Source organism: Eurypyga helias, unplaced genomic scaffold (assembly GCF_000690775.1).
Source record: "Eurypyga helias isolate BGI_N326 unplaced genomic scaffold, ASM69077v1 scaffold4160, whole genome shotgun sequence".
Lineage (NCBI taxonomy): Eukaryota > Metazoa > Chordata > Aves > Eurypygiformes > Eurypygidae > Eurypyga > Eurypyga helias.
The window spans coordinates 124,835-136,636 of record NW_010226116.1 but is presented as its reverse complement, the minus strand read 5'-3'; the positions used below and the strand labels follow the sequence as shown (position 1 = coordinate 136,636).

The following is an 11,802-nucleotide window of genomic DNA, read 5'->3' as shown; positions in this document are numbered from 1 at the left end:
GCTATTGTTTGCTTTTTCCCATTTTACTGTAAAACAGTGAGGTGGAAAAACATAACATGCAGAAAATTTTTGGTTAAATTTAAATGTAATTAAGTGGAATTGAGTAGGTAGATTTAAAACATACATTGCAAGTGTTTCTGGTATTTATTCTATTTTTGTAGCAACATGTAAGATGCTGGCACTGGTGCTTATGAGAATTGTACACATTCCTTTTGAAAAAACACAGGTTTTCAGAGGCAATAAATGAGTGCCTGTGTTCAGCTAAAACAAGCCCTGGGTATTATGATGAGGGTACCCTTGAAGTTACACAAAGTGGGTGAACTTGGCCAAAGAGCTGTCACTTATTTAAAGTAAGGGGTAAATAGCATCCTTTCCTGTCACTGCTTTTCAGATCTGCATAGCCGATTATAAAAATGTAAACATTAAGATCACGAGAGGAGCTGGTGGAGGAAACCACGATGAATAATTTACTTAAGAAATCAGCCCATCTCTATTAGTGAAATCACCTCAGCAAGGACCTCTCTTTTTTAAAAGATGTACCAATTGACCCCCTTGAGCCGAGGTTTCACAGGACAGATCCATCGCAGGTACCTCTGAGCCCAAGAAGCCACACACAGAAGAGGGTGAGGACCTGAACGGTACCAGCAGCATTGCCAAATCCACCTGCACCGATGGCGAGTCTGGCTGCGCCCAGCCCGCGGCACAATCCCGGTGGTCCTGCCCCTTGGGGTCTAAAGGTGAAGGCTACGTGCTGATGCCCCCCCTGCCAATGGGGGTAGCTTGAGTGGGAAGAAATTCACTCAGAACAAGGAAAAGATCCCACTCTGTGGAGTGTTTGAGGAGCTGTTGGGAGAATTTGTCTTGCAGAGGGTCTTGCACCAGCTGTAGGTACAAGTTACGGGATTTGACAGCAATTAAGGGGAAAACTTAGAGCTGGGTGAGGCAGAAATAATGAATGGGAGTGGGAGGGGGAGTGCGGGAAAGGGAAGGCAGAGGTGAGTGTGGTGACCAATGGGATGAGGTCCAAAGCCTGGACCGGGGAACGGAGCTGCCGTGCTGAAGCAAGCTGCCAACCTTCACACATCTACAGCCCTGAGGGCAGAACCCAAAACTGCCATGTATTATTACTGGCCATTCTTGTGTGCCTTGTGTGGTTTTAGCAGAGAAGATACTTCTGCAGATGTCAGTGTATAGAGATGGGATTGTCTTTGGCTTGATCATAGACCCATGGAGTTGGGAAAACAGAAGAAAAGCTCCTGGTATGTTTCCACTGTTTTCTAGCAAAAGCTTTGTCACTCCCTCCTGTATATTTTCTAGTCCAGCGAGGCCAGGTGGGGGTGGGACCACAGTAGATGTAGTCATGCCAGTTGGGTTGCTCATCAGCTTCCAACACATCGATCTTAAACAGAGTTTTATCTTCTATGTACTGAAAGACTTCCACTGCCACGAAACTCCTCTGAATAAACTTGCAGGATCTTCCATGACAGAGCTGGTAATCGAGTTTCACAGAACAGTCCCAGATTTCATATGAAATATCTTATTTCTTTTCAGCTGGCTTTCTTGTCATTCCTTAATTGACGAGGCACTCTCTTTGCTCATGAGCCGACTTCTGATCATCATGCTGCTGTGCCTTGATATCTGGTCCTGAAACTCTGAAGTCATAAAGAAATACAGGATTGGATCCAAACAGCAGTCGAGACTTGCAAGACTTAAGCAAAAGGGTTGGGTGTAGAGTGTGATGGTACTCAGGAAGCAGTTGGTAATGACATTTTCTTTCACCAACATGTAGAAAAAGAAGTTGATGTGGTATGGTGCAAAACACACGCAGAACACAATGGCACACATGGAAACCATCCTTAAAGCCTTCCGCCTCTCACTGCTGTTTTGCAGTGGTATCTGGAAGCCCCGAAGGGAGTCTTTTGTTTTCCAGGTGCAGAATAAAATAATGACGAGTGGGACGATGAACCCGAAGAGCTCCGCCGTGCCAGTCATCAGCACAGTGGCCGCCTTGCTGCTGATCTGCCGAACTTCAAGGTCTGCAAAGCAGGTATTTTGGGGTGAGCCCATGTTGTAGTTGCGCATGATGGGGAACGGCAAGCACGCCATCCCAACGACAAGCCACACCGCAGCGCTGATGGCTACGTCATACCGCCGCTTCCAGTCCTTGGCTTTGAACGGCTGATACAGGAAGAAATACCTCTGGATGCTGATGCAGGTGAGGAAACAAATGCTGGCGTACATGTTGAGGTACTTCAGGTAGAAACACAGTAAGCAAAGGAATCTCTCAAAAGGCCACGTGGAGCTAATATAATAGTATATTCGCAGTGGCAGCGAGAGGACATGAGCCAGGTCGGCCACGGCCAGGTTGATCATGAAGATGATGGCTTTGTTCTTCTTGCTGATGAAGCGGCACAAGACCCATAAGGCAGCGCTGTTGGCCAGGAGGCCGGGGATGAATATGATGGTGTACGTGGCTGCGTATAGGCTGTTTTTGAATGTTATGTTGTGACTGTGGCAGGTCTGGTTGCTCTGTGCCATGACTGGACTGCTGGAAACATTTGTCATGGTATAGGGCGGGTGGGTCATTCCTACAGAGAACAAAAACAGGAGTTGTAAAGGCAAAGGCACTGCAAGAGTTCTCAATATTCACATTTGCATTTCCTATTTGGCTATTCAGTACAAAGTAGAGGTTTGGAAATGTCTTCTGCATAAAACATGCTGCTATCTTCTTCGAACCTGCCCTTTCAGAGGTCTCCCACTGTTCACTGAGAGGTGGGTGACCATTCCTGGTGTGTCAGTCCCTTTGTTGGGCTGTCCGAGGGCCATGAGCACGGGTGAAGCTGTGCCATACTGTTAACAGGAGCAGGAGAAGCTGCCTATCCTTTTGGCAGCTCAAGGACGTCTGTGCTTTGGTCTTTGGGTAGCAGGGAAGGAATACACGGAAGAAAGGTGTTCCCTAAGCCCAGTTTCTGGATGTGAGTGACCACATGGCCAAATGATCAAAATGCGGGTGCCAACCACTGAGTTGTACCTACCGTTAAGTTGTACGTTAGGCATTGTGCCAGTGCCATGTCTCCTGACCCCATTAGTGGACCTCACGGAATCATTTTCTCTGGCACGATGGGGACAGGCCATGCGGAAAAGGGTAGCAGGGAGCGGGGCTTGAAGAGTTTGACTGCTGTAAATGCAGCCAGTGCTGCCATGTATTTAAGCTAATCTAACAAGCAGAGACCTATCAGATCACCAGCTTCCATTTCTCATCACCCCACCAGCCCTAGTTTAGCACTTTTTTCCATCAGATAATTTTATTTTTAGATACTTCCAATTTCTGGCTCTCCTTTGATTCAGATGAATAGCGATGGGGAAATGTCACATGTTGAACTGTTGGGCCATCTTTCTTTTGTCAGCTTTTGTAACTGGGACTTGTCTTCAGTAAGACAACACTGGCAGAAGGAGTTTGGGTTTACTGGGTATTTCCCCATAGGGTTATAACTCTCATTATAGTGATTTCCTCTGGTGTCTAATATAACGGTTAAAATTGAGTATCAGCTTCCTATTTCATGTGGCACTGCAGACACTGATTCATTCCTTCTGACTCATTTACTGCACCACTGGCAAGGGGCATTTGCCAGAAAAAGTGTCTCTGTAGGTATATATTAGTAACTCGTACCCTGTTACTAATGCTTTTTTTTCCTTCACGTTACGAAAAAAGAGTAGTGTTTAGAGCTCTTAAGTGACAAAGAACACAAATAGCTGTTTTTTTCAGCTTGTTAATCATTGTGGTACTTGGACTTGGCAGCTTGTCCAGATCCTGTTCAAGGCTGCTATGGAATTCTTGTAATTCAGGTCCCAGAAACGCCCAGATGTGGCAAGGTCCTAGCAGGGGACAGGGGCCACCCTCTCCATGGGTGTAGTGGCTCTGGCTGATGCTGACAGGGAACAGGACCTCCTAACCACTCCCTAAACAGATGCTGCTGCCAACTTTCTTGCTTTTCTTTTTAAACTTGTCTTTCATTTTCTCATGTTCTTCAAAAAGCAAGGTCTGCAGGTTTATCTCCTGCAGCACCCTCAGCTTTAACAACTGGGCTACATCCCTCAGTTGCACCAAACATCAAAGAAATGCTTTAGTTGATAAACCTTCAATCTAATCTCCCTCCCCCACCAAGACAAGTACGTGGAGGCCAGGTGCCTCAGAGCACACTTCCCAGGCTGGTTTTGTCCCTCCAGGGCAATCCCTCCAGTAACCCTCACCCCAAAGCATCTCTGAGACGAGATCCTCTGCTCCGTGGTGGGATGCCTCCAGCTGCCCCTGTCTCAGGACACCACAACCTTGCCATAACATGCCCATGAGGAGGGAAGAGGCTCAAAGGGTGCTGGAAGCAAGGGGTAAAGATGCATCTGACCCATGTTCTTATCTCCACCGGTCTGAGAAGCAATGTTGGAAGCCTCCCGCTCTCCTTTCTGGTGCTTCTCAGGGCACCGAGACAGGGAGAGGACAGGGCATGGAGCTGAGCACTGGGATGTTCGCTCAGGGCGTTGTTTCTCAGAGCAGTAAATTTGGGTCACATCCTGTTTCTTGAGAATGCTGTAAATTACTGGCTCACTAGACGTTCCCTTTCCATCTGGTTTGCCCGCAGCTCTAGCTGGACGTGCTGTCTGCTGCCTTTGTCTCCAATAAGAGCACCGCTTGCTACACCCAATTTCTGTCCCTTTAGGTGACCTCCCACTTTGCCAAGAAGTCATTAAAGAGCCACTTTCAAAGTGACTAGCTGCCTGGTTTCCCCTGGATGTTTAGGCTGACTGGCTGGTGCTCCTCCAAAACACTGAGAGCTTGGTGGCCACTGAAACCATGGAGGATTAGGTACATTTGCAAAATGTTCTATTTTAAGGACACACTCATATTTAAATGCTGGCCAGTGGATGTGTGTTCTTCAGTTCAAATGAGTCATAACAGTCAGTTTGCTTATTGAGGTCCCTAGATACAGTTGGCCCTTTACATGTACATTTCATGTGACAGCTGAGGACCAGACCGCAACGTCAGCAATCAGAATAATCAAGTTCAGGCTGCTGACTCAAACTGACCCCTGAATGGAGCCACTTAGGGTAAACCGACGTTGCCAGGATGTGTCTGCTATAACATGAAGGTGATGCTGAGTGCACACGCTTCATACCAGAAGTCAGCCTTCGCTTTCTGCTTGCAGCGAACTGCCCAGGCATGCAGAGGAGCACAAGCCTGGGCTGCAAGGGCTGCAGTGTGCCCGAGACCATGATGGAGCCCAGAGAGGTTCCCCCAGTTAGAAGATCTGCATCTGCTAATTGTCCACAAGGTGTCAGAGTTAATCAGGATTTAATTTCTTTGTCCTCTTTATGGCAGTTTTCTAAGCCCCGGGGCACTAGGGCTGTCTGGGTGGCAGGAGGCAGAGGCGGTGGTGTGACTGTGTTCTCATGGGTTTGTGCTGCTGTTTTCTAGAGCGATGACAAATTGAAAAATTCTTGTGTTGCTGGATAACTGATATTAGGGAAAAATTTCTCTCAGGAGTAGTCATCGTGTTGCTGGTAGTGAGAGGTAGAAGCATCCCGAAAAGCTGCACTTTGCTGGAGACTAGGGAGCTGCCTAAACCTTGGAACCTAAAGGTTATAAAACCCAACCTGTGGAAATGCAGGTGACATCCCAACCCCACCACCCTGAGCAAATGTGACACCATGATTGATGAACAGGAGACAAATGGTTCGTGGAGTCAGAAAAAGCCTCTCCTTTGCCTTCAGTGAACTCGGGGTCAGGCCACTTCGCATGAGGTGGACTGAGCTGGATGACCTGGCTGGCAGTGCAAAAGCATTAACACAATTAATACACACATCATGGGTGATGTCTGCTGGCTCATCAGAACAGGGCACTTTCTGGGAATGAATGACTTCTTTACAGAGTCATTAAAATATAATGAAATTAAACCATCTCTTTAGACAAAATGCACCCAGGCATAGGCACAAGGGACTACAAAGGGATTGTATTTCTGCCCTTCCTCATGCTTCTCTTGTTCAGGTTGAAGCTTAAACCACCACCGTCCCTTTATCATCTCACCTGTGAACAAAATCAGACACACAGAGATACCACTGAATGTCTCCCTAAAATTAGGTGTCCAGAGGTGTTAAGAAAGCAGTCGTTTGCTGCATGATGTGTGTACAGCAAAGGCAGAAGGCTGAAAAGCCCGACCAGATTTTATCAATGCTTATTGACGTATTGCAGGGAGACAGCTCCTACTGCAACATTGCTTTCAGAACATGATTTCTTTTTTAAAAAGGTAGTAAATAGATACATTGCTATCTAACTATTGCTTTTTACATTTGAATTTGAGTCTGTGTTTCTGAGGCCATTGCAATAAGGACATCATTAAGTGTGCCTGTTATTACTCGTAGCTGGACATTTGGAAACTAAATGTGGATTTCTAGGAACAAAGATGTTCATCTTGATAGGACTGAGATGTACAGAATTGTTAACCCAGAGTCCTGGGTCTTTCTGGCATGACCATCAGCAGATGGGTTAATTGAGTTAATTAAGAAACAAATTCCTTTAAACTCTGCCCTCATTGCATGGCTGTGAACATCTCATTCTATTGCCCTTGCGTTTTGGTATGAAACCTCTGCAGTCAGAAGTGGAAAGTTCTACAGTTAAGGGTACTTTTTCTGGTTTTCTTTAAAAAAAAAAAAAAAAAAAGAGCAGAGCTGGGTTGTCTGACTTGTTGCAATGAGATGTTTTCATTTTGCAACACTGGTTTAATTCTCACTTCTGCAGCTCCAGCAGCAGAAGCAGCAGGGCATGCAGACGCAGCAGGATGCCTGGAGCAGCGCTGGCTCCAGGCTGGGTGACGGCTGACCCACAGATGGACTTCCATCATGGATGCAATTCCAATGACTGGTGATGTTCACACCAGAGCCAAAGTCCCAGAACTTTCATTTGACACCAGAAAACATGCCCTTGGCCAAAAATCACACTTACTTCACACAACCTACTGCTCCAGCTGCTGCTTAAGTCCTCTCCTACAGAAATCTGTGGCAAGCCAGATTTGACATACTGACTCACCTTCGGTGCGATTCCCTTTTCATTTACCTTGAGAAATTTCAGATTCAGGAGCCACCCGCGGCGAATCCTGTCTGTAATTGCCAAAGTGCATGTGTGCTATATTGCTGTGCTCCCGTCAGAGCCAAGCTGCCAGCGCAAGTGAATGCAAGCCCATCCGTAAACCACCTTTTTCAAAGTACAGCTTAAAAGCTTCAATCCATGAAGTAAGGAAAGTTTTAATCCAGAACAGTGACTGGTGTCTGAATTATGAATTAAAGCTGCCTCAGGATTCTCATTAACAGAAACAAGCCTGAGCGATCTTGCTATTTTTGTCATATTGTGTCCCCCTAATATTAATTTCCTACTGTTGCAATTCAGCCAAAGAGCATCAAATGGCACAAAGAGAGGCGGCATGCAGACTTATTTTTATGGTCATAAAAAAATCACTGTTAGAAAAAACAGATTTGCAAGTTTCCATTACTGTCAAGTGTGATCATAAAATAAAAGATATTCCCTGAGAAAGTCAGGCAAAAGAAAGAAATTGTGCCTAGTAATGACACCACAGAACAGTGGGAGAACTGCTAATTGCCCACGCTGTAACATTTTGCTTTCTCTAGCAACAGCAATTTCGAGCAGCTGCTGTTTCAACTCCTCCATGTGTTCATACAGAGGATTGTCGCGCAAGGAGGGCTGCTGTTTTTTGCAAGACTCAAAAGTGCCACAAATCTCCTCCTGGCAAGAGCCAACACCTAAGAAAAAGCCCGAGGAGAGCAGCAGATTTGTAGGAAACAGTATAGGCATTTCAAGGTTGGTTCTAGATCACAGAGAGCATAAAAGCAGCCTTACCTTTTCAGGCAGAAACGCAGCGAAGTGCAGCCGTGCTGTTGGAGGAAGTGGAGTGTCCGGGCTGCACCGCACCAGACGTGTTTACATGTGCACAGTGACCTGAATGACATCACGGGGTGCTGCAAGGTGCTGCTTTGCCTGCGGCTCTGCGCTGGGGCTGCTGCTGGGGCAGGCGCCTGGTTCGCAGCCCCTGACTGCTTCTGTGGGACCCGCTTGCGCAGCCCCCAGCCCTGCTGAGCAGAGTCACGGCCCCAAGTATGCACAGTTTCCCCAAAATTAGGTTCATGTGCTTTCGTCCTTGGTGTTTTCTTTCCCACTGCTCTGCTGAGATGGCTCAGAACCCCTTGGGCTGCTGCGGGAGAAGGTCACCGTGAGGTGCTGCTCTGTGCAGGGCACCCCGTCCTCCTCTCCCACTCTTTTTCCTTTCCAAGCACAGCTCTGAGCTGAACATGGAAACTCGCCTGAGGTTTCTGCTTCCTCCTCCCTGGGACGTTCAGCTTCACCCTCACCTCCAGACTGAGGGTCTGTGGGCAGTCATTGCTGCGTGTGAGTCTAGGCTGGTGGTTGCTCTGTTTCACCTAGTGATGAAGTCCAACTTCCCAATGACTTTTTATAGCACTCGTGTGAGCCTTGCTTGACATTTCTCTAGTACCAAATAAGCAGGCAGCTCAGCTTACACTTGCTGGAGTTCGCTGCCAGCAATGTCAAATGGTGGCACTTCTTAAATTGTTTCAGGCAATGGGGTAAAATCCAGCCTCACCCTTATCCATGGGGGTATATCAGTGAGGCTGGGACTTTACCTACATAAGAGGATCTAGTTGTTTGGATTTTCAGAAAGCCATTGGGAATCTGCCCTGCTTTGCCTCTTCAGAATCAGCCTCTGGCTTGCAGCGCACGACTGTCCCTACGCAGCTCAGCAGTTAAGGTCTCTGCTCTGTCATGGTTTAGGCGTGTGAAGCAGAACATCGCTGCACCTACTACTTGACTTGGGGACAATATAGATGCTGATGTCTGACTGCTCAGAAACCCAAAACTAATGGCTCTGATTCAAATAAGAATGCCCCACGATGAATACCCCCTATAATGCTGTGCTTTACAGACGGTCCTGCTTCCATGAATTGTCAAAGGAGGTTGGTGGAAGCTGGGAAACAGACAGATGTTTATTTTAAAATTATTTATATGGGCTTCATGAAAAGCAATAGTGAGCTTTTGGCCAATGTTGCAATGTTTATCAGTACATCCTGTTTAGCTGATTTTTTAAGTTGTTCATCAGCAATGGAAACATATTTGCTGGAATTTATCCAATTAAAAAGTTGTATTTAACATTAAATCTCTGCACATTACTCTGCCGCCTGACAAGCTAAGCACAGCCTCTTTTGGGAACAGCGATTCAGACACAGTTCACTGACTGACCCAACCAGCATTTGTGGAAAACCAACATTATCAGCTTTTCTGCAGATGCTCTCTTGCCTGCACAAACTTCCATCCCTACTGCATTCGGCCCTCTCTCGCTTGTCACTAATAGACCAGACTGATTTGAGCAACAGCCACAATCTTTGCAGAATGAAGAGATGAAGTTAGGCATAGCTTTTACCTATCAGTACGTGAAACTCCGCAGTTACAAACATACACTCTAACAATGAAAAAGGGCGTTTGTGAGAATACACTGTATGCTTAAGAACAGGTCTACGTACAGAGGAGCTGCAGGTGCTGTGCCGCTCTATACTCATGCACCCAAATTGTTCTGGCAGCCTGGTTTTGGGCAGAGTGTTACACGAGACATGTAGGACCAAGAAAGAGATTTAAAGGCACAAGTCATAGCACCTGCAGAATGGTTCTGCTGAATTTCTTCAGGCTTAAATTTATCCAATTGTAAAGTGGGAATAATGTTTTCCTGTCTGAAACTGAAAGATGTTTGCTGTCTGGACCTATCTAAGACTCAGCTAGAAGTTTACATACATTCAAAAATTTTGAAGTGAGCTGTCTAGGACCGTGCATGTGTGGTCCTGGAAAAGGATTATGGTATAGCCAGGCTGGCGGGTTTGTTTGTTTGTAAGATTTGTTACTTGTTTGTTTGTTTGGAGGATTTGTTACCTGTTTGCCAGTACCTCATGCCAGTTATCCTGCAGCCAAGGAGTGAGGAAGTGGCTTTCTCTGCTGATAAAACTGATCTTTCTCTAGGGATTTTGCAGACAGTTATACTGGTTACAGATGTACTTTCCCTATATATCTATTTGCCCTAATTATATAGGTAAAACTTCGATTTGCATAGCATGCCAAAGACTGTTCTCGCTCTTGCTTACCAGAATAATGAGCTTGCCAGAAATACTCACTGCCATAATTACTTATATTGGAGGAGAGCTTGGCTTCTGCAAAACAGCATAGGCAGTATTTCCTGGAGTTCAGGGAAGGGGCTTGACCTCGGCTGTATCTGTGCCACTCTGGGTTGGTCACTCGCGGGGTGGTCTGCAGCATGACTTGTGTGTTCCCTGTTGCAGAGAGGAGAAGCCAGTGAGGAGCAGCATCCCTGGTAAGAGGCTGGCCCTGGCTGCTGCAGTCCCCAGAGCCCAGGTCTGGGAGCCAGGGGGTTTAACGGCAGGCGCAGCCCGGGGGGTAGGTGCTGGGGGACCGTGGGGGGGCACGTTGGTGCCAGCACTGCAGCCGTTACCTAACGAGTAATTGAGCAACACACAGTCTCATGGCTTTAATGCAAAAAAAAAATAGCTCCACATTTGCCTGTTTGTCTGTTACGAAGCTTGTTTCAATGTAGAAGAATGAACACATGCAGAAGCATGTTCCTGTACCTTTTTCATGCTTCTGTTTCCTTTCTGAGCTCTCTCCCAAATTCCAGAATTAGGTTGCTACTATGTGTTTTACCAGGCAGTAACAGCATCAATGCATTTTAGTTCATAGAGTATTTGAAGCAGGGGTTTTTTTTTAGATAGGCATGTTTTCCACATGCACAAGGAAAGGAGTCACATGAGGAAAAAAGTCCATTTCCAAAGAAACAAATTACATTGGGAACCAGGGGAAAAAAACAACTGCATGTCTAAATTAGCATCACTAATATTCTATTATTATTAACATTTGCCTGAAATAAAGACTTAGAGTTAGATTTCATGTTGTAGCATGGATAGGAAATTTATTTTGCTGTCAGCTCAAGCCTTTGTAGTATGGAAAAGCAGATACTCAGTGAAAGATACTACCAAGAAGTTGTATGAGTTTTGTCAAAAGTTGTACTATGACAAACAGAAAGTAAATATTTGTATCCTGGTTGTCTTTCTTATGGAGAATTAGACAGGTTTATTTTAAAAAATACAAACACTTGTAGTAGGAAATGAAAAGCATATATGCAGATTAAAGTTCAAAAATATGTTGTTTATTCTAAAATCCTTGTGCATGCTACAAATCAGATAACAAAAAGAGGAACACGGAATGGCAACCATTTCAAAACTCTATACTTTTATCTGTGTATTTGGGCCCCCAGATGGTAACCATTTTTCCACTTGCAAAAAAAAAAAAAAAAAAAAAGAAAAAGCAGGTATATTGAAGAGATAAAAACTGGGTGTACTGTGAGAAAAAGTTTCTAATTACCTGCCTGTATTATTATGGCAACTGAACTATCATTGCTCATTAGTGGCTCTTTTGCTGTTACAGAGCTAAGATGACATAGCATAGTTAAATCATGTTGTTAATAATTTCCTCTGGTCCTAGTACAGACGCACATGTTACTTTTGTCCAAAAGAGAGGCAGATTCTTTTTGAAATAAATAGGTTTTTAATTCAAAACAGGAGCATTTCCTAATAGAGAAGCCTGCTAGTTCTGTCTTAGTTCATCACTCACTACATTCCACAACACCCGCTCCCATCCGTGGGCTCTTGACACTGAACAGCTAATGA

General features: G+C 45.5%; 1 protein-coding gene across 1 annotated transcript; it reads right to left on the bottom strand.

The window, feature by feature from the left end:
* Positions 1-1,503: 1,503 nt before the first annotated feature.
* Positions 1,504-2,586, bottom strand: P2RY10 (purinergic receptor P2Y, G-protein coupled, 10). Its single transcript, XM_010151609.1, is given in 1 exon segment — positions 1,504-2,586. A coding segment is annotated over 1 exon segment (1,083 nt).
* Between the last annotated feature and the right edge of the window lie 9,216 nt (positions 2,587-11,802).